This window comes from Prionailurus viverrinus, chromosome E1 (assembly GCF_022837055.1).
Source record: "Prionailurus viverrinus isolate Anna chromosome E1, UM_Priviv_1.0, whole genome shotgun sequence".
NCBI classification, from domain to species: domain Eukaryota; kingdom Metazoa; phylum Chordata; class Mammalia; order Carnivora; family Felidae; genus Prionailurus; species Prionailurus viverrinus.
Window position 1 is genome coordinate 50,826,518 of NC_062574.1, and position 22,247 is coordinate 50,848,764.

At 55.4% G+C, this 22,247-nt stretch overlaps 2 protein-coding genes across 5 annotated transcripts in view; one reads left to right on the forward strand and one right to left on the reverse strand.

The window, feature by feature from the left end:
- Nucleotides 1-4,041: 4,041 nt before the first annotated feature.
- On the reverse strand, nucleotides 4,042-15,520 carry EIF4A3 (eukaryotic translation initiation factor 4A3). Its single transcript, XM_047833539.1, has 12 exons — nucleotides 15,294-15,520; nucleotides 13,405-13,477; nucleotides 12,790-12,856; nucleotides 12,321-12,383; nucleotides 11,600-11,732; nucleotides 11,040-11,120; nucleotides 8,729-8,870; nucleotides 8,112-8,250; nucleotides 7,240-7,355; nucleotides 4,659-4,766; nucleotides 4,438-4,565; nucleotides 4,042-4,264 (listed from the first exon to the last, which is right to left on the reverse strand). The coding sequence occupies exons 1-12, from the start codon at nucleotides 15,460-15,462 to the stop codon at nucleotides 4,248-4,250; spliced, it is 1,236 nt and encodes a 411-aa protein (XP_047689495.1). The 5' UTR covers nucleotides 15,463-15,520; the 3' UTR covers nucleotides 4,042-4,247.
- A 1,563-nt stretch (nucleotides 15,521-17,083) lies between these two features.
- CARD14 (caspase recruitment domain family member 14) overlaps nucleotides 17,084-22,247 on the forward strand; it is a 35,676-nt gene continuing 30,512 nt past the window's right edge. For all 4 annotated transcript variants that reach the window (XM_047832198.1, XM_047832199.1, XM_047832192.1 and 1 more), the window contains exons 1-3: nucleotides 17,084-17,114; nucleotides 19,231-19,457; nucleotides 20,240-20,629. The gene's annotated coding sequence lies outside the window, so the exon portion shown is untranslated. The remainder of the gene's footprint in view (nucleotides 17,115-19,230; nucleotides 19,458-20,239; nucleotides 20,630-22,247) is intronic.

Here is a 22,247-nt window from a genome sequence, read left to right on the forward strand (position 1 = left end):
CGTTGCCACGTAACAAATTACTACAGACTCAGCGGCTTAAAATAACACAGTGTGTTACAGTGCTGGTGGGCAGGGAGGGGACACGGCTCTCGCGGGGCTACAGTCGAGTGGCAGGCCGGCTGCTTCCTTCCCGGAGGCTCTGTGGGGGGAACCCGTTTCCTTCTCAGGCAGGTTGTTGGCCGACTCGGCTGCAGGGTTTTGCAGGCCTGAGGTCTGTCCCCTGCCAGCCGTGCGCCACACGCCCCTTCTAGGGGCTGCTCGTCGCGGCGGAGGCACTTTCAAGTCCAGCGAGGGCAAGGCGGGCTGACCTTTAAAAGCTCACGTGGGTCCACCTGGATAACCCGGGACAATCCGGTCTCAAACTTTTCAATTCCATCTGCAAAGTCCCTCCTGCTGTAACATGTGACGCGGTCATGGGCTCCAGGGAGCAGGCCCCGGGCACCTCTGGGGGGGCCATTCTTCCACCTACCGCTGAAAAGCTCCCCGCATATTCTGGTTCTAAGTCCTCCGTCCGGCATGTGCGTTGAAATTCTTTCTCCCAGTCTGTGGTTTGCCTTTTTACTTTCCTAACAATGCTTAGTGAGGAGTTAAAGGTTTTTAATTTTGAGCAGTCTGATTTATAATTATTTGTCCTATTTAAAAAATCTTGGCCAAATCCAAGGCCACTAAGACTTGCCTCCTGTGCTTCCAGAAGCTTTGTGACTTTAGGTCTTCCGTCCCAAGCTACTTTTTGTTCGTGGGTCGAAGTAATGATAAAGGGTTTTTCTTTTTTTGCATAGGGCTCGCCATTTGTTCGGGCATCGTTTGCTGAAAGGATCATCCTTTACCCACCGCACTGCCTCAATACCTCTGCTGAAAACCCCCTCCCCATAAATCTGTGGTCTCTCTCTAGACCCTGTACCACATCCCAGGGATCTGGGGTTGTCTGTCTTTGTGCCAACACCTCACTGTTGTGCCGTAAGTTTGTAATGTTCCTGGGGATCAGGCAGGAAAAGTCCTGCAGCTTTGTTCAGTTTTTCAAAGCTGTTCCGGCCACGCTGGGTCCTTTGTATCTCCATGTGAATTTTATTTTTTTGTTAAAAATTTTTTTAATATCGGGGCGCCTGGGTGGCTCAGTCAGTTAAGCCTCCGACTTCAGCTCAGGTCATGATCTCACGGGTCATGAGTTTGGGCCCCGCGTCAGGCTCTGTGCTGACAGCTCGGAGCCTGGAACCTGCTCCGGACTGGATTCTGTTGTCTCCCTCTCTCTCTGCCCCTCCCCTGCTTGTGCTCTGTCTCTGTCTCTCAAAAGTGAATAAATGTAAAAAGAAAAAAATTTGTTAAATGTTTATTTATATTTGAGAGACAGAGCGCAAGTTGGGGAGGGGCAGAAAGAGAGGAAGACACAGAATCCAAAGCAGACTCCAGGCTCTGAGCCGTCAGCACGGAGCCCGTCGCGGGACTCGAACTCACGGACTATGAGATCATGACCTGAGTCGAAGCCAGACGCTCGACCGACTGGGCCACCCAGGCGCCCCTCCGTATCAGCTTTAGAGTCAGCTTGTCGATTTTTGCCAAAGTCTCTTGGTACTTTGATCGGGGCTGTGACAGATCCGTGGAACAACGTGGGGAGAACAGACACCTGAGCGATCCCGACCCCTCTAGTCCCGTTACGATGGCGCCTCTCGTTTATGGACGTTTTTCACAGCAACACTTTGTGGCTCTCAGGGCACGGATGCCACAGGTGCCAAACGTATCCCCAGTATTTCGCTATCTGGTGCTACTGTAAACGGTGCTTAAGTCTCCCTCTCCAAGTGCTCACTGCTGGCCTGCAGGAACGCCAAATGAGTTCTGGGCACCGACCTCGTACACGGCCGTTCTCAACCGCTGGCTCTAGCAGCCCAGGGGCAGAGCCCTGAAACTTCCCACGTGAAGGAAAGTCTACGCAGACTTTTCTTCCTTTCCAAACGAATGCCTTTTACCCCTTTTCTTGCCTCACCACGCCGGCCAGAGCCGCGGTCTGCCGCTGGCCGTATGTGAGGAAAATCTGGTACCTTTATCCTCACTGGGTTCCCGAAAGCAGCTGGAACCGGACTCGCCTGGCCTTCCCGGCAGCTCTACGGGTTTTTGCCAGTGTGAGGCTCCTCTGGGTGCAAGGCCCCTGGGCTGTCCCGCCGGCGTTTGTGACGAACCACCTTTCCAGGTATCACGTACGACACGGCTCTCTCTGCCCCTGGTAAGTCTTCCCAAAACCTCTGCCCAAGGTTCACCGTGGTCGGAGGGCTCCCGTGTGGCACGCTTCCCTTCTCTCTCCACTCCCCGCTTACTCGCGCCTTTTGTGACTTCTTCGAAGCGTGTGTAGCTGCGTCCTGTCTCGGGACCCGGTCGAGCCGTCTTTTATAGCCTGGGACTCTAGGCTACTCTCCCCTCGCCTGTGCCCCGTTTAATTCTCGGGAAGGGTGTGGTGGCCCCCCACCTGATTTTTAACGGAGACGTAGCTCCGTAGGAGTCACCCCTTCGAAACGTGACCGCTCAGTGACGTCCGCCACGCTTACAGAGGCGTGCAACCGTTACCACGGTCCGACTCCTCAACGTTTTCATCTCCCCAAAGCACGCGCTCCCCGGTCAGGAAAACCACCACCTGAGTTCTGTCTGATGCAGCCGTCTGGGACGTTTCACGGAAGTGGGATCGCACAGCACGTGGCCCTCGGTGAGCGGGTGTCGACACCACACCCCTCTGGATGGCCACGTAATACTTCTCACGTGCCGTGACCACGCTTGCCGGTCGGTGGAGGTTCGGGTCATTTCCACTTCTGAGCGAGTAACGACTAAAACTGGCAGCTGAACGTCTGAATGTTCAATGTCGAATGCTGAACGGCTTTCAACATCCCGTCTGGCTGGGCACACCGGCCCCCTTGCTTCTCTCAACGTTCGGCTGCCAAGGGACACCCTAAACCCACTTGGGCCGTGACACTCGTGCCCCGGCTGCCCCCCCCAACGCCCCCCACCCCCCCAAGTCCACGTTCCAGAAAGCTGCCTAAGGCAGAACTACCCCCTCAGAGAGAGAGAACATTTTCGTTGCTCCCACTGGTCAGGGCCAGGCTGCTTTCCCACTGACAGCACACCACAGATGTTCCCACGCCTTCGCCACACTCAGGGTCGTCGTTAAATCTTTCCTGGCCGCACGTCATACCCGAATCACCTGCGAGGTTTAATGCTTTCCTGGGTTTTGCTAGTTGTTCTCTTTCCTAGATGGCATCTGAGTTCGGCTTCTCACGCGTCTCTCCTTCTGGCTTGCTTCCGGCCGTCCCCTCCCCGAGCCACGGACGAGGCCCCGCGTGCTCCCCTCCCTCCTCCACCCACACCGCGCTTGTTAAGCCAGAAACACTACGGCTGCTGACAAATCCTTCCCTCCAGCTGCTCGCCCGGGGCTCCCGCTCCTGGTGCGCAAACCCAGGGCCAAGCTGGAGTCAAGGATCTACGGTCTCTTCTGTCGAACCCCCTCCCTCCCGACCGCGAGAAGTGGGATCCGGCTCCCGGCACGGCGGCTGCTTCCTGGCTGCACGTGGCCGGGGCTGTGGTGTCGCGGTCTCCACTGCCGGCACATAAGCGCCCTGCACGCGGCGCATCGGACCCGGTGCGGCCCCGCTCCAGGACGGGAGCTCGTCGGGAAGTTCCTTCCACACGCCACACGACGGTGATGCCCGGGGTCGGAGTCGCCGGGGGAACTTTAGAAACGTCTCAAGCTCCCCACAACCGTGGACGTTCGACTGCTACCATCTCGACCCGCCTGGGGAGGTCTGCACAGGCGGGCTGTATCACCACTTCCGTTCACCGACAGAGACAGAAAGCAGAGTGAAGCGACCCGACCTGTCGCCCCAGATCGCACAGCACGTTACTAGAAAAGCCGGTGGCACCTGAAGAGATATAAACCTGGGGGGCACCTGGCTGGCTCAGTCGTGGAGCGTGCAACTTTTGATTTCGGGATCGTGACAAGCCCCGGGCTGGGTATGCAGACTGCTTCAAAAAGAAGTATTAAAAAAAAAAAAAACAAATTAAGAGTTTATGGGAAAAGTTTTAAACGTTTAATGAAAAAAACTCCAAGCATTATTTACACGTGGGTAAGAAAAGAACACCGAGGGCTCGCCTGTCCTGGGGGCTGTCGCCAAGCTCACACAAACCCCATCACCCGGAAACCGCCCCCGCACACTTCCCGACAGCGGCACGAGGTGGGCGACGGTCACCAGCTCGTCAGCGCGGCGGGTTCCTCAGATCAGGTCAGCCACTGAGGGACAGAGAGACACGTGTGAAGGAAGGATGCAAACGGGGTGCAAACGTGTAAACTAAGCTACAGGCTCACAACGTATTCTAGACACAAACAAGACGGGAGGGGGAGGGGGAGGGGGAGGGGGAGGGCGAGGGCGGGTGCCACACATCCTGGCGGGCAGGCCGGCTCACCGTTCATGGGCATCTCGTCTATCTGGGTGGAGTAGTACTGCTCGATGTCTCTCAGGATACGGATGTCATCGTTCTTCACAAAGTTGATGGCCACCCCCTTCCGGCCGTAGCGGCCCGAGCGCCCGATTCTTCGAGGGCAGAGCAAAACCCCTTCAGTACACGCAGCAGGAAGGGGGAGGGGACACCCGCCAACGGGAGGCCCACGGGAAGCCCACCCCTACCTGTGTATGTACAACTCTCTGTTATTGGGCAGGTCGTAGTTAATGATGAGGGACACCTGAGGGACGTCCAAGCCCCTGGCCCAGACGTCCGTGGAGATGAGCACGCGGCTGCAACGAGAGAAGGTGCTTGAGGCGACCACCCCAGTCGCGAAAGCTTAAGACTGGCGACGGGCGGAAAACACGTCAGGTCACCCTCACGCCGGCCCCCCTGCGGGCGTGCAGCGTCAGGGGCGGCACCGGAAAGACCTGTCCACGAAGGGCCTCGCGTCCGTGGTTGTGCTCAGTTCGCGCGCACCGTCTGATAAAGAGAGTTCTGGTAGCTTCTGCCGCACTACGTTTGACTGTTTGAACCCAGTCCCGTCTCAACAACTGGGAAAGACGTCCTACTTCCGCCTAGAGGGGAGTCAGGGCTGGTGGCCTCTGGACCTTGGCGCAGGCTTTACAGCGTGTTCGAATTTGAAATGCAACTCACAGAGCTCTGTCCTGCAGCCAGGGCAGGACCGGACACGCCACGGGCCGCCACGTCCAATACCGAGGCCACCAGCCCGCCTGCCCATCGAGCGCGTGCAGCGCGGCTGGCCCGGAATGAGATGCTCTTTAAAGTGCAAAATACACACAGGATTTTCAACGCTCGGTACAAAAAAAAGCAAAAAACACCTTAATCAGTATTTTTAACGCTACATATTGCGAATGTTGAAATGACGTGCCCCGTTGAGTCAAATATCGTATTAAAAATCAACCTCACCTGTTTCTTTTTGTCTGTTTTAACACGGGTACTAGGAAATCTCAGATGTGGCCTGAACTATCACATTTCTATTGGACGTCGCTGGTCTAGAAGCATTCAAGTTAAGGGACAGCAACACAGGAGAATGGAGTTCAAAACAAAACGGGGAGGTGTCACTGCCCCATAATCACCTACAACCACAGCCCCAGAGGGAGAGAGAACAGGAGCCCAGCCACACGGCGGGGCAGGAAGCCGGAGAGCAGCCCAGCAGGAGGAAAGACCAGAGCCGCACGGACACATCAGAGCAGGAGCCGCGGAGACAGAGAAAGACAAGCGGGGGTGGGGGGTGGGGCAGCACCAAGACCACCGGCGACTTCCCAGAATTCTATCTCAGCAAGTTTCTCCTTCGAGATAAACACTTCTAGACAAACTAAAACGGACACTCTGTCACTGGGTCACTGGCAGCCCCAAACCAAATAGGTAAAAACATTCTTCAAGGAGAAGGACATCCATCCCAGACAGAAGTTCAAAGACAAAGAGTAAAATGATAGTATGTGTCTGAACGTCTGTACGTTTTGTCACATAAAGCAAAGGCGTCCTGTGGAGTTTGTGATATTAGAAAACACGTGACCACCACCACGGCTTTCTAGAAATGCAGGGGTCACTGAAGCCTCTGGTCTCTGCGGGAGCAGGGACGAAGGCCCACGTGCCAATCACAACAGACGTGGAGGACGGAGGCACAGAGCGCTACACTCCCTCAGGAGAAAAGGAAATGGGGAAAAGGAATGAGGATATGAAATCCAAAACCAGGGCACCTGGGGGCTCAGCCGGCTTAAGCGTCCGACTCTTGATTTCTGCTCAGGTCATGGTCTTACGGAAGCCCCACATCAGGCTAAGCACTGAGCACGGAGCCTGCTTAAGATTCTCTCTCTCTCTCTCTCTCTCTCTCTCTCTCTCTCTCTCTGCCCCTTCCCTGCATGTGCACGTGCTCTCTCTCAAAATGAATTTTAAAAAAAGGAATCAGAAAAAGAGCATGAGAGGTAAACGCACTGATGAGATGATTAATTCAAACGTAGTTTCGTCGGCATCAAACAACACGGGACGAACTGCATCCCAAGACAGAGATCAGCATTCTAACGACGGAGAAAACCAACCAGAAGCCACCGCGAGCCGTGTGCACAGCGCACACCTGCAGCTTCGGGCGGCACACGGAGTGGGGGCGGGGCGCGTGAGGGGACCCGGCGGGGACACCCACCCCACAAGGCGGCCGGGCCAGCCTCACGGCAGGACTGCCGACAGGCAGCATTACTACGGACGGAGGGACGCTTCTGTGATGAAGGCTAACCCTGCAGAAACCCAACAACTCTGAACTGGTCGGCACGACGGCCTCAGGACCCATCGAGGACACGTCGAGGACACACGGAACTCAGAGCTGCACCCACAGCTCCTCGCTGCTGCGGAGACAGTAAAGAGAAACAGAGGGGAGGGTGCGGAGGGTCCGAAACGCAACCGGCAACCGAGCCTCCGGGGCACGGCGACCACGGGGCACTCGGCCTGTGCACACACGCACGGGGCATCTAGAAGTGAGCGTGTGCCGGGTCGGCAAACAAACCTGGGTACACGCTACAAGGAACGCCGCCACATGCTCTCCGACCACAGCGGTACTCGGCTAAGACCCCAACACAAAAGCACCACTGGAAAACGTCCTTACTCGCCAGTGAAGACCCCTACCCGCCCCCACCCCCAAGGTGATGGCGGCTCCCCCCAGCCTAGCGCCCCCGCAGGACTGCCCACGCCCACACCCACGCCCAGGAGGCAGGAGGGCACGGTCTGGGGCCGGAAGTGGCGCCGACCCACCTGGCGCCGGACCGGAACTCCTTCATGATGGACTCGCGCTCCTTCTGCGGCATGTCGCCGTGCATGGACGACACCGTGAAGTTGGCCTCTCGCATCTTCTCCGTCAGCCAGTCCACCTGCAGGGCAAAGCAGCAGCCGCCACCGTAAGCTCAGAAACCAGACCGGGGCGTGTGCTGCGGACCTCAGCTCAGTCGTCCGCGGAACCAACGTGAACACTCAGCGCCGGGGCCCTTAACACGCGGACCGATCACGGGGCGCCTGGGGTTCGGCTCAGCGGGCTGAGCGTCTGACTTCGGCTCAGGTCGCGATCTCACACGTTCGTCTGGGTTCGAGCCCCGCGTCGGGCTCTGCGCTGACAGCTCAGAGCTGCTTGGGATCCTCTGTCCCCCCTCTCTGCCCCTCCCCTGCTTGCGCTCTCTCAAAATAAACCTTTGGGGAAAAAAAAATAAAACCTCAGAGGAATCTTTACTAGACGTGTGGGAAACGTTTGCCCAGCACATATTGGGGCAAAACTCCTCTTACTGGTTCCGTGTACGTTTCTCAAGGGAAAAAAAAGGCCGTCTCTCACTATTCTCATTTGAAACTTAAATTCAAATCTTCTCTGGAAGGTGGCCGACTCCTGGCTGTCTGGTCCACCTGCACGACAGCGTCACTTGGGAGCCTAAGAAAACCCAGGCCCGGAGCCCCTCCTAAAGCCAATGACGTCCGTGTGTCCGGTCCTGGGACCAGCGTGAACACGTCCGTATAGCTTCCCTGGCCACGCCCGCCTGTCCCCTTCTGAGCCACCACGGGCAAGGTCTGGGCTGCGTCCCAAAGAGAACCAAGTTCAGTTTTTGCCGCGAGAACACTGAAGAGCTAAGGTGGCTACGTACCTTCCGTTTGGTGTTACAGAAGATGACCGCCTGAGTGATGGTCAGCGTGTCGTACAGGTCACACAAGGTGTCGAATTTCCACTCTTCCCTCTCCACCGCTACAAAAAACTGCTTGATGCCTTCTAGGGTCAGTTCATCGCTGGAGGACAAAGGCACGTCCCGGGAACTCATTCCTCCACCAAGATTTCAGGGCGCACACAAGCCACGCACCGTTCCCGGAGCCGGCCCGGCCCGTGGCGCCCCCTACCCTCCCGGGGGGCCAGCGCCTCTGCTGCACGGGCCCGACCAGCCTGCGCCTTCAACAACTTGCACACCTCGTATTGCACATTTTGCTCCCACGGCAATGATGGACAAATACCGCCAGCTAGCTCGTAAATTCGGAATCGCAGAGCCAAAGGAGAAGGCCCGTGGTGAAAGCTTTTTTTTTTCACATCCAACATGGGGCTCGAACTCACAACCCCAAGATCAAGAGTCCCACGCTCCACTAACTGAGCCAGCCGGGTGCCCCAAAGCTGGCTTTTCAAAAAAGAATACAAGAAACACTTTACACGTTTTCAGACCCAAACACCAGCTACGTGGCCTGTGGCTGCGGCACCCGAGGCGCGGGGCGTGCTTACCGCTTCACCAAGATGCGGATGGGGTCCGTCATGAACTTGTTGGTCATCTCCAGGATTTCGTGAGGCAGCGTGGCGCTGATGAGCACCACCTGTGTGGCCGGGGGCAGGTACCTGTACACGTCGTAAATCTGCTCCTTGAAACCTGGGACAGAGGAGGAGACGCGGAGAATTCTGAAGGCCGCGCGCTTGGACACGGAGGTCGCGGATGTGAGGCGTAAGGTTTCACAAAGAATGTCTTCCGCGGAGCCGGGAAATCCACGCACCCCTCTCTGCCGTCTCTGGGGGTCGTGGCCCCACCCCGACAGGCCCGGATGCCGGCCGTGAGGAACAACAGAAGCCCCGGCCCTGGGTCGCCCACGACCTCAGACGCCTGCTGGCGGTCACTGCTGCTGTCGGGCTGCTGTGAGGATGTGCGTCCGACGTGGCCAGATCTGCCACGTTTTAAGAGAAACCAGAGATCCGGATTCGGACAGAACAATCTCCCGCATACGTGGGATCCTTAGGGGTGTATGTCACCCGCCAACCACACCTCGACTGGTGGGACCTGAACCACGGGCCACCACACCGCGACCTCTGCTGCCCCGGGCAGGACGGGGTCAGCAGGTGAGCCTGTGAGAATGCCCGCACGGGGGGTCCTGGCCTCCAAAGGCCCCTTAACAGACCGCGAAGTCGTGACCCCACAAATGACAGAGCCCAAGACCTGCGTTTCTAGCAAACCCCCAGATGACGCAGACGCCGTCTGTCTGGAGACCTCGCTGTGCGAACGGCCGCCCGAGGGGCCGCCTGCGAGGAGCCGCCCGCAGGCGACGCTTCCTCAAACGCTAAGGAAGCTGCCCGAGTGCACAGCGGTGACCGCGCCGTCCCCTAGAAGAGCAGGGCCTCCGGACAGAGGGGTGCGGGGACAGCTCCTCACGCAGCAGGAGCCCCGCAGGCCCGGACACCAGGAAAACCGGCGGGAACCACACCTCAGCCGCTGCGTCTGTCACCCGGTGACCCCCCGGTGTGGGGGCAGGGACTGAGGGGTGTGTGCAGGCAGCGGAGGTGTGGACACACGGAGAGGCGCTCTAACGGGCGCTGGACCCAAAGCATCTGTCAGGTCGCATTTCCCTGTCACCGTACTGACACCACAGCCGCCACCACCGAGGGGGTCGTCACATATCTGTCCTCAAACGTTTTGATAGAAACACGTGAAAATCCTAAAAGGTACGCGTGAAGTCTAAAAATTTACTTTAAAACGTAACTGGGAAAAAGATCAGCCTACGAACCTGGGTGGCTCAGTTGGTTGAACGTCTGACTCTTGGTTTCTGCTCAGGTCATGATCTCACGATTTGTGGGATCGAGCCTCGCATCGGGCTCTCTGCGGTCAGCACAGAGCCTGCTTCAGATCCTCTGTCCCTGTCCCCCCCCCCCCCCCCCATCCCTCCCCTACTTGCTTGCTGGCACGAGCTCTCTCAAACGATATTTTTTTTAATGTTTATTTCTGACACAGAGAGAGACAGAGCATGAGTGGGAGAGGGGCAGACAGAGACGGAGACAGAATCGGAAGCAGGCTCCAGGCTCCGAGCTGCCAGCACAGAGCCCGACGTGGGGGCTGGAACTCACGAACCGCGAGATCCTGACCTGAGCGGAAGTCGGACGCTCAACCGACCGAGCCACCCAGGCGCCCCTCAAAAAATAAATGTTAAAATTCTTTTAAAAAGGGGGGCAGCTGGGTGGCTTTGTCGGCTGGGGTCCGACTCGGTTTCAGCTGAGGTCATGATCTCACCATTTGTGGGCTGGAACAGGACTGTGTGCTGACGACACAGAGCCTGCTTGCGATTCTGTCTCCCTCTCTCCCTCTCTCTCTGCCCCTCCCCTGCGCGCTCTCTATCCCTCTCCCAAAACAATTACGTAAACATTGAAAAATATCTAATAAGGTAAATTTAAAACGAAGTAAGAAAGTAAAAGCCTAGACAACCAATAGGCAGCTAGCTAAAGAGATTACAGAACCTCTAGACAACACAACACGCTGTTACCAGAAATCCAGGCTCCCTGTCGCAGCCGCCAGGGCCCCACGGGGCACAGCAGGCATCTCTACGCGCCCCGCCTCGACCGCACGCCTCCCCACCTGCGCCAGCCCCGGACGCGCGGGGAGCGGTGGTGGCACAGTGGTCCCTTCCCCACCGCGGGAAGGACAGGGTGCAAGTTCTCTGTTCGTAGTCGCGCCCAGCCGAGCGTTTCTGCTCACGCGGAGAACACTTGCGTCAGCTGCAGGTTTCCACCTCGTGCTGTGAAAAGGTGGTTAAACGTTGGGAGGAAATTACGCTCTTACCTTTATTCAACATTTCGTCAGCCTCATCCAAAACCAACATCTTGATAGCGCGCGTCCTCAAACTTCTGCGCCGAATCATGTCTACAGAACCACAGTTTAAAAAAAAAAAAATTAGACCTCAAGGGACACCTGGGTGGCTCGGTCAGTTGAGCGTCCGACTTCGGCTCAGGTCATGATCTCATGGTTCACGGATTCAAGCCCCGCGTCGGGCTCTGTGCTGGCAGCTCGGAGCCCGGAGCCCGCTTCGGATTCTGTGTCTCCCTCTCTCTCTGCCCCTTCCCCGCTCATACTCTGTGTCTCTCTCTCTCTCTCAAAAATAAACAAACATTAAAAGAAAGAAAAGAAAAGAGATAATTAGACCTCAGGCTACAAGGAAAGGGCCAGCCGTTCTGGCTGTTCTTCACATTTTCACGGCATCTCAGAGACCTCGGTCCACCTCCTACACGTCACCCACGTGCAAAACTGTGACACAGCATGGCAACGGGAAACAGTCCCAGGCGGTTTAAACGCCACTGGCGAACCCCGTTGGGTGCGTGACTTTTACAGACAGGAGCGCTTACCAAAGACACGCCCGGGGGTGCCGGCGACGACGTGCTGCCCGTAGTCCAGCTTCCTGATGTCCTCCCCCACATTGGTGCCCCCGATGCACGCATGGCACTGGACGTTCATGTAGTCACCCAGCGCGAGCAGGCCCTGAATTCAAACGAGGCTCACGTTCGTGCAAAGTCAGAGACCTCGCAGTGTTCCCCAAACGAAGGGAATTTCTACTCCAACGTAAGATGACCACCGAGAGTCATTTATTCCATTACTTACACCATAAAAAGCTACAAAAAGACCCACTCTCCCCCTTCTACTCTTTTCCGTGCCAAAATGAAGTCGTTTTGCTGGCTTATTAGCACAAAAGCAGTACATTTCAATTACAAAATACCCCGGAAACACATAAGACTCATAATCCTAACCACCCAGAGACACTATTAACTTCTTAACGTGTATCGAGTGTTTGTAGTGTTTTAAGTATAAAAGTTACAACCGCTTAACTAAACCGAATCTTTTTCTGAGAAAAATTACAATTCTAAAACTGCAAAAAGCTAGTGGAAACACACCAGCAACGTTAAAAATGATTTAAAACATATCAGAAATTCACGTCACAAATGTTAGGGATCAGGAAATAAAATTAGAGGAGACCAAAAAACAGGATTAGATTCAACCAACCAGCCAGCCTTTGACCACTGAATGAGAAAGCAATACTTGCAAATACGGCACCGCCTCCCTGGGTCTCACCTTCTGGATCTGCACAGCCAACTCCCTCGTTGGAGCCAAGATCAAAGCCTGGGTTTCGCGAACCTGGTAAAATAACGTGTCAGAAAACAGAGTCCTCAGTATTTTCGAGGTACACTAGTTCAGCGCAGACCTCTTGGCAACGTTATCTCACGTCAACCGCACATTAGACCACACGTCTAACAGAGGTAAACGAACCCAAATGTGAGTTCAAGCGTGAACCCAGCCATCACGGGGTTTACCAGGCAGGGCTGCGGCTTGCAGACAAGAATGTCTGCTAATATATCTCTCGGTTTAAACGACAAGGAACTGATGACAGAGTATTAGCTCTCGTGTGAGTACACACCTAAGAACCTCTTAAGAAATTAGTTGAGTCTGAGTCGGTACGACCAAATAGACATTTTTCAAACCTGCTCTTTTTGAACTGCAGTTCGAGGAGAAAAGGAAGGATCTCCTAGGAGTTGCAAATTACCTGAATATCCAAACACTGGAGGACGGAAATGCTGAACGTGGCGGTTTTGCCTGTGCCAGACTGAGACCTGTTCGAGAAAACACAGACCGAGGGTGTAGAACGGGCTCCCTGCTCCCACTCACGGCACCCCCACCATGGCATTACCCCCAGGGGCAGGTGCAGGAGCACCTGGGCAGCTTCTGAGCAGGAGCCCCACCTCCCGGAGCAGACCAGTGCCTCAACCAAAGGGCGGGGGCTCTGCGGGGTCACCAAGGGAGATCAAGTGTTACAGGTGGCAGAAAAGGAGAGATTCCCCTTTATATAAACGTAACTCTTTTCTGTAATTTTGGACTAAAACCAGCCTCCAAAAATAATTCATCTTGTAACCAAGTCTTTAAGAATAAGGCAAATGGGGGATAAAGCCATTAAGAGAGTATTATAAACCATTCCACACGCCAACTGATAGGTAAGGCTGGCTAAAAATATGACGGCTTTCTAGACAGGACAGGAAAGGAAAAGAAAAAAACAAGACACCCTGTGGATTAAAGTCAAGGAAAGGGTGAAAAATGGTCCTCCCAAAGCACTCTCTGCACTGGGCTGACTGGAGCCTAACCCCGTTTGGGGCCAGTGACGTACTGAGCGATGACGTCTCTGCCTTTAATGATCTGCTTGATGGCTCGCTGCTGGATGGCTGACGGTTTTTCAAAACCTGCAGAAAGAAACAAAGTTAGTTCTAACCACACACTGGAAGCTCCTCGGTATCCTTGTTCAAGCCCTCACCCCCACCCCTCCTAACCCCAAGTCCAACATACGGAAGCTCTCAACAAACAGCTGGTGAATGAACCGGGCTGAACCATGTTTTTATACTAACGTGGATCTCATTTGTACAAAATCCTTAGTTAAAAAACACCGTTGCAGAATACAGAGACCTCAGTTAGATTACCAAAACCCCCCAAAAAGTTAACGGTGGCACTCCCGCACCCTGGGCGGGGGCTCACCTTTGACTCCCAATTCTTTCTGTGCTATTTACAGTCACTTGCAGAGGTATTCTTTGCGTTACTGTTTGAACTACAAGGAAGGGAAATGAGTCCAGTGGCTCTGCAGCCGCCCCTCTTCCCTCTCCGTATCGGTCTGCGTGCTGTCCAAGTGTCTACACTGCATTTACTCTACTGCCTGGGTCTTTCTGCGGGGTCCACACTGTGCCCCTTCCACTCACAGTGCAGCTATACAAACTAGGACACCATCCCTCCACGTGACTGTTACCGGGGAACGAGGCTACTCTGAAGGCGTAAAAGTATTTTCCAAGTAAACAAAAGTTTATGTACAAAAAAAATTTTTTTTTAATTTGGGGCAGTCTTTTAAAATACAGTACAACTTCCATTTAACGTAAAAACTATAATAGATGACTTAAAACCCTCATCGTGACCAAGCACGTGGCTGGGAAACTAAAAACGGTGTTTGGGGCAGGGATGTCCCGGATGCCCGGAGGCAGGCAGGACTGTCAGCCTCGCACCAGGCGGGGATGTGCTGACACTTCTCACCTCCCATCCCCTCAGCACCCTCTTTGCTGTCTAAACTGCCAGAACATCAAGGGCTGCTGGGTGAATGACAGCCCAGTCCCAGGCGTTAAACACAGATGCTGATCACTCCCATCTGCACTGCCCCCCCACCCCAACTCTTCCCAGGCTCCCAGCTCGGGCAACTGCCTCCCAACATCTCCAACTGGATGGCTTACAAGCCCCTGAGATTCACCTCGTCCAGGACAGAACTCCCAACTCTGCCTCCCTCCAGGGCTCCCCACCTAAGCAAACAGCACCACCACCCACCTCTGCTGCTCACATCCAACCCATCGCCACCGCAACACCATCACCTCTCACCTCCCCTTAAATCCAGACTCCCAAAATAATCTCTGTACCTGCAAATCTGACCCCTGCTTAAAACCCTCCAAAGGCTTCCCACTGCACTTAGAAATAAAAAACTCTTCATCACCTCACACAGCACGCTGTAAGATCTGGCACTGTCTGCCCCTCCAAAGTCGCCCCTAGGCTCCCACCACAGGAGGCTTCTTTCTGTGCCTGGAACGCACGGGCTCAGTACCGCACGGTCCTGGCACCAGCCCTTCCCTCTGCCCGGTCCTCTCACGACGGGCTCCTTAATCCAGACCTCAGTTCAAATAGTAGCCCCACTACTCCCCCTGCTCCCCGCGTCACAGCCATCACCACTGCCCGAAGCAGCCTCGGGTCTAGGCACGAGCCTGCCGGATTCACTGCCAAACCCTTAGCGCCCAGAGCAGCGCGGGTCCCTAGCACCTACTAGGTACAAGCCCGTTATCCAACGCATGAACGGCTCCCAAGTGCCCGGGAAGACTTCTCAGCCTTCGCTGGACCCGGCACCGTGCTGGGCACCGAGGACGACGCGCCGAAGCCTCCGACACCGACACGGCGGGGCCGCGGCATGCTGGGCCCCGGGACTCCCTCCCGGCCGCGCCCCCGCCCTCGCCGCCCGGCCACCCCGCGGCCCCCGACCGTAGGCGTAGATGCCGCGCAGCAGGTCTTCCCGCAGGCCCATGGTGTCGAACGTGGGCGTCACGTCCACCTCCTCGCTGGTCTCGAATTCCACTTTGGTCATGTCCTCCTCTTTGAGCAGCCGCTTCCGCGCCGAGCCCGAGGTCGCCATCGTGGCCGTGGCCGCCATGATCCCGAGTCGGCTGAGAGCGGGGCGCGCGCCGCAGCGGAAAGCGGAAGCAGGGCCCCGCGCCGCCGGCGCCAGGAACTGACGCCACCGCGCGCGTGCGTACGAGCGTGCGTCGGGGCCGCGTCTCGGGAGGGGCGGTGGAGCTCCTCTTCCCCCGAAGAGGGAAAGGGAGGGGGCCTCAGGGAGAGAGGCGGTGCTGCTGCCGCGGCTGCTGCTGCTCTCGCGCGTTTGAGCTGCCGCGGGAACTCGCGAGGGGCGGGGCCCCGCGGGGCCCCGCCCACCCCTTATAAATAGGGCCGAAGCGTCGGGAAGCCGGGGCTGGTTGGAATGTGGGGCTGATGTTAACCTGTTCCATTACCGCCGGGACGGGGGACCCTGCGCGCGGGTGGGTGGGCGTGGGGACCCCGCCAGCGGCAGCCGCCGAGCCAGGGCCCCCGGCCGCACCCTGGTTCCGCTAAGGTCCCGGCCGGAGCGGAGGGCGCCCGCTTGCCGCGGGAAACGGCGCTGCCGCTCAGTGTCCCTGGCCCCCGATGCAAAGAGTTTACTTTTGGAAAGCCTCGCTGCCGGCTCCGATTAGGTAGCCGGGTTTTAAGCCTCTAAGGAAGAGTCCCTGCCGCCGGTCGAGTGTGTGAGGGCAAGACCCCCGGGCTGCGCTGCACCTGCAGCTCCCGGGCCCCGCGTGCGCCACCGCGCCTGCCCCGCAGGAAGGGAACCCCGGAGGGCTCGGCTTTTGTCGCCCTGTACCCGAGAGCCAGCCCTGCGCGTGACCCTTAAACTTGCCTAAGTGCCTCCAGTGCCAGGCTCGCTCACTCGCTCGCCCCTGGACCGGCGTCACCTCCCGACCTGGCTTCGTTCTGTGTGCTTTTAATTTTGTGAGGCTTACACTCCCTTTCTCTTTGTTGGCTTGGCTCGCATCACTGGGCATGTGTTTAACCCACCACCTCTTTCCAAGGGTGCTGGAACGCTCTCCTGTTGTGAAGGTTAATTTAGTTGTTAAGTGGATAATCGTTTCTTCCACGAAACCAGACACATGTAATGCGCAATGTGTTGGGGTATAGGTAAGTGAGGCCTGCCTTCTGAAACACCCACACTAAGGGCAGAATATGTCCAAACTCTAGGAGGTAGTTGATCCGATAAGCATGCCTCGTAAGAATGCTGATGTTAGTCAAATGTTGAGTATTTCTAAAGCTGACTCGCTTTCTTAGACTTTGAAATCCGTGTGTATGGCACAACACAGCACAGTTTGCAAAACTGTCCGGCCTCAGAGAGGACGCTGGATAATCCTTTGGGGAGAAGACATAGCAACTTTATTTTATTTCAAAGACACTATAAGAAAAGGGTGTAAAATATCTCATTAATAACTTTTATGTTGACTGTGTGTTGAAATGGCAATATTTTAGATATACTCAGTTACATAAAATGTTATTTCAATTAATTTCACTTATTTTTAATCTCAATTTTGATTTTTGATGGTTATTTTCGAGAGACAGAACCCAAGCAGAGAAGGAGCAGAGAGAGAGGGAGACACAGAATCCGAAGCAGGCTCCAGGCTCCGAGCTGTCGGCACAGAGCCCGACACGGGGCTCGAACCCACAAACTGTGAGATCATGACCTGAGCAGAAGTCAGACGCTTTACCGACTGAGCCACCCAGGTGCCCCTCTTTTCTTTTTTTAAAATGTTTATTTTTTATTTTTACTTTTGAGAGAGAGAGACAGAGCACAAGTGGGGGAGGGGCAGAGAGAGAGGGAGACACAGAATCCGAAGCAGGCTCCAGGCTCCGAGCTGTCAGCACAGAGCCCGACGCGGGGCTCGAACTCACGGACTGCGAGATCATGACCCGAGCAGAAGTCAGACACTTAACCCAGTGAGCCACCCAGGCGTCCCGGCTACTAGAATGTTTTAATCACACTGTGTATGATATTCCTATTGGACAGTGCTGCTCTAGGTATCTAGCACATAAAATAACCTTGCCAGGAGTGGGGGAGAGAGTAAATAGAAGACTCTACAAATTCTGACATCAATGGGGAAAGGAAGAAATTCTTGCATTCCTACTAAGTGCAAAGGGGAGAATTGACTCTTGGCGCTTGCTCAGAGACTCTTCACCCTAATTCACAATCCACCCCGGCTTGACTTTCGCCTTCACACTTTTACGGCATCTTATGCCATTGTTCCGGCAAGGCCCTTTGGCTGTGTTTGAATACACATCTTAAAAGCCTCTTCCTTTTGTTTGGGGCCAATAACTTTTTAACTTTTTAGGCCAGAGTCCACGAGAGGTGGGGTGGGGGGGAGATCAGTGCAGTCTCTCATAAGCAGCGCTCTCCAGGGAGCAAAGGGGAACCAGGCAGACGTGGTCTTTGTCCCTGAGGCTCGCGTAATCAGATGGGATGACACCCGCCCCCCCCCCAAAATACAGTGAGGTGTAGGACACAGCGGGGGTGCACCTGAACATAACAGGCAGGTCCCCCTTGGTGGCCAGGAGGCCTCTGGGAGAATAAGGAGGGTAAATCCACTCTGGGGAGCTCGGAGTTCAGTAGATGACAGCAGAGCCGTGTTTTTATTACGTGGGAAGGCGGCTCTTGGTAAGTGCGGCCGGGAAAAGAGTCACTTCGGGAGATGTTTTCCTGCTCCAATACTGTGCTAGTTTCACGAAGCCCATGCAACGTGCCCCAAAGGGTCAGCAGGATCTGAAACGCATTTTGCTTCATCACCAATAGCAAACGTAACTGGTTGGTTGGATACTGAGAACACGCCTTAGTCACTTGCTCTGTCTGTTGGCCTCCTGTTTCCACGTCGCTATGTTGCGTTGGGCGTAAGCATCTGCTTACAAAGCAAGAATTGACAACCCCGGGGGGCGCCTGGGTGCCTCAGTCGGTTGAGCGTCTGACTTGGGCTCAGGTCGTGATCTCAAGGTTCATGAGTTCGAGCCCCGCATCGGGCCCACTGCTGTCCGCGTGGAGCCTGCTTAGGATCCTCTGTCCCCCTCTCTGCCCCGCCCCTGCTCACACACCCTCTCAAGAATAAATAAACATAAAAAAACACGAATGGACAGCCCAGCCTGGCCCTCAGTACACGTTTCCACTGCTCGAACGTGCAGATTAATGTTTCCATTCTTAACAGACACTTCAATTACAATTCCAGCTACAAGCTGCAGAGTAGAAATGGCTCCACTCTGAGTCCCCTAAAAAGTGGATTTCGATGGCTTCTCACCTCCGGGCCCTTTATCCCAGGACTTCCTGTCCCCACAGGGGACCCACCCATTCTGTTTGGGCACGGTACCCCCTCTTTCTCCTGCGCCTCACTTCCCGCACCCCTTATATTTGGGGGAGGGAGGCTGCCCTACCTGATTAGACTAACGTCAGGGAGGGCAGGGCCCCGTGTCTGTGTTTTTCCTCATCCTGCCCAAGCACATAGTAGGTGTGCCTGGGTGTGTAGAGCAGGAGGGCAGGAGGACCGCGGGACGGATCCGGCTGTTCGGGAGCAAACTGAGCTCATCCCGGAGCAATGGGGAACACAGGGACAGGTTGGTGGGCTACACCACAGGAGCCCACCCGCTTCTTTCTTGGTACCTGTGTTAGACCCACGGTGGAGACCGTCAAAGTGGCTTGTCTTGTCCAGGGGCAGACGGAGGTTTAGGTTAGCACGGCTGGGCTGGGCTGGGCTGGGCTGGGCTGGGCTCCCATGAATCATCACCATAAGAGCTGATGCCCTGAATCCGAGGGGCTGTCCCCAAAGATGGACTTCCTGCCCTCCCCACTGTTCCTTTCTAGGAGTGGCCCTCTCTTACTGTGCTCCCGAAGCCACTGGCTGGAGCCTTGACTACACCCTGCCAGCGTCCGGCATTTGGGCGGCGAAGGTACAGGTGCATAGGAGCATCTCTGTGGAGCAGGCGCTGGTCCGGGAGCTGGATTGGGTGGCGGACAGGACAGACAGCACTGCCGGGCAGAGCTCGTGTTCCCTAGGAGGGCAAGCCCGACACAACATGCAGACCAATAAGGTAATTGCAGGTTTTATCATTGCTGTGATAAAAAAAAAAAAAAAAAAAAAAAAAAGCAGAGTGGAAGAGAGGGGGTCGCTGATTTACTGGGTGACTGGAGGAAGGTGTCGTGTAAGTTGTTAAGGGAAGTGGCCATGGAAACACCCCAGGGAGGAGTGTTCCAGGAAGAAGGGATGACGAGTGTGAACACTCCCAGACAGGCAGGGGATCAGTACAAGAGGGGGCAGGAAGCCAAGGTATTGGTGGCATCATGAGTGTGGGCAAGTGTGGGGGTGGGACAAGAGGCGAGCAGGGCCAGATCATAAAAGGTCTTACAGGCTGTGAGTGGAGTGTAAATGCGTTCCAGGGGCGCCTGGGGGGCTCAGTCAGTTAAGTGTCTGACTCTTGATTTCTGCTCAGGTCATGATGTCACCATTGGGAGCGTCGAGCCCTGAGTCAGGCTCCACAGTGACAGCATGGAGCCTGCTTGTGATTCTCTCTCTCCCTCTACTGCTTGTGTGCTCTTTCTCTAAACAAAACAACAAAACAAAACAAAAACACGAATGCCACTGAATAGTTCACTTTAAAATGGTTAATTTTAGGGACGCCTGGGTGGCTCAGTTGGTGGAGCAGCCGTCTCTTGATTTCGGCTCAGGTCACGATGTCACAGTCCGTGAGTTCGAGCCCCGAGTCAGGCTCTGTGCTGACACTGATTCTGTGTCTCCCTCCCTCTCTGCCCCTCCCCTGCTCGTGCTCTGTCTCTCTTTCTCTCTCAAGAATAAATACAACATTTTTTTCAATAGACCTGGTTTGGCCGAGTTAGATTTGAGATGCCCAGACATCCGAGTGGGATTGACAGGCAGATGATTGCACGTAGAATGAGAAAAGCAACAGAGAATGACCGGTTTTATCTGCTCCTGTGGAAATAGCTGCTTCCTGCCCTCCTCGGCCCACTCTCCGAACTGGTGCTGGCCAGAGGTGGGTGTGGGGTCCACGCTGCCGGCTCTGTACCCGAGGGGGACTGTGGGGTCCACACTGCTGGCTGCACACCAGAGGCCAGCCTCAGAACCACACCCAGCCCCGCCCTGGGACACTCAATCCGCCTCCAGCTCAGCAGTTGAGAAGCTGCCTACAAGTTCCGGAATCCTCCCCAGCATTAGTCGGAAGAGCGAAGGAGCATAGCCCCCATTTAGGTACGTCATCCCCTGTTTGGAACCTGCCCCTGAGGGCCGTGGGCTGGTACCTGGACTCCTGTTCTCTGGCTTCTGTTTTGGGTCTGCCTTTCTCCATGTGGGACCTTCACGTACCCAGCACCTAGCACCCGCACCCCCACCCGCTGCCAACGTCATGATTGCAAAGCAAGCCCAGAAACCTCCCCACTCACACTCCCTACGTTTTATGGATAAAAGTATCCCCCAGAGGTGCTCTGTGGCCCCGCGCAGTTCACAGTGACTATTGATCACTCCGTGATCCTTTATCGATCACATCTCTGGGATGTGGTCACTAGGTGGCGCTGTCCCCATGCCTACCGGGTCCCCCACCCCAACCCACTCCTTGGGTGTCCCTCCAGAAGACACTCTTTCAACCAAACCAGAAATACAGTTAACAGAAATACTGCTTTCTTGACCTTGGAAGTGTGGGGAAATTGTCAGTCGGGGTCCACCCGACGTTGCCGTGGTGACTAAGAAATGGTTTTTGGCCTCCTTCTGAGCTCATGGCCCTTTGGGAACCGGGGGCTTCCTCAACTCTGTTCTGACAGCTCTTTTGAAATTTCTGCTTTTTAAAAAATATGTTTTTATTTATTTTTGAGAGAGAGAGAGAGACATAGAACAAGGGGGGGGGGGGCAGAGAGAGAGGTAGACAGAATCCGAAGCAGGCTCCAGGCTCCGAGCTGTCAGCACAGAGCCTGACACAGGGCTTGAACTTGTGAATTGTGAGATCATGACCCCAGCTGAAGTCAGACACCCAACTGCCTGAGCCCCCCAGACGTCCCTTGGTATTTCTGTTCTTTACCAAAAGAACTTACAGATAAGCAGAGGCTTATTGAGGATTCAGCCACCTTCCCTGGCCTTCTCTTCCACTTAGAATGCTGGCATTTCTTTGAGCTTTTTATAACTACCTAGAACATTCCATGCACCAGGAATGGTGAGAAGCGCTCTCCCGCCGTGATGCGGGTGCCACTATTAACCCCACTGGGCAGGGAAGAAAGCCAGGGCTCAGGAGTTAAGTAACCTGCCTGAGAGTCCCGGCTGAGAGTTTGTGTCCAAATGTGACCTCAGGTCTGCACTCTGGCCCCTCTTCCCAGGCGGCCACAGCCTCCTCCTTCTCCTCGCCTCATTCTGTTGCTGTTCTGCCATGAACTAGCTGTGTGGCCTTGGGAACTGACCCTTGTCTGTTGGGATGATGATCTTTAAGGTCCTTCCTGCTCAGCCCATGGAGTCATGATGGAGCGTCACTGTTCTGGGTGTGGGGACACAGCAGAGAACAGGAGAAACAAGGATTCTTGCCCTCTGGAGGCTACAGGCTCGTGGTGGGGAGGCAGGCACGAGACCAACAAGGAACAGGAATGTTTCACATATTCAGAAGCAGTGCGTCCAACAGAGAAAAATGAGGCAGGGAAAAGAGGAGGGAGGGATAACCCGAGTGGGGAGTCCGTGATTTTAAATAGAGTGGCCCGGAAAGACCTCTCTGGGAAGATGGCCCTTGAGTGCAGTCCTAAAGGAAGTGAAGGAAAGAGCATTTCAGGCAGACGTAACCGCACGTGCAAAGGTCCTGGGGCTGGAGTGTTCCTGGCGCTTTCAAAGGCTTTCG

Coding starts and splice junctions, on each gene's coding strand:
- EIF4A3 (XM_047833539.1), bottom strand. CDS start 15,462: ATGGCGGCCACGGCCACGATGGCGACCTCGGGCTCGGCGCGGAAGCGG. Junction 12,384..12,789: donor TCCAGTGTTTGGATATTCAG/GTAATTTGCAAC, acceptor TTATTTTACCAG/GTTCGCGAAACCCAGGCTTT. Junction 11,121..11,599: donor CACCCCCGGGCGTGTCTTTG/GTAAGCGCTCCT, acceptor GTGGTTCTGTAG/ACATGATTCGGCGCAGAAGT.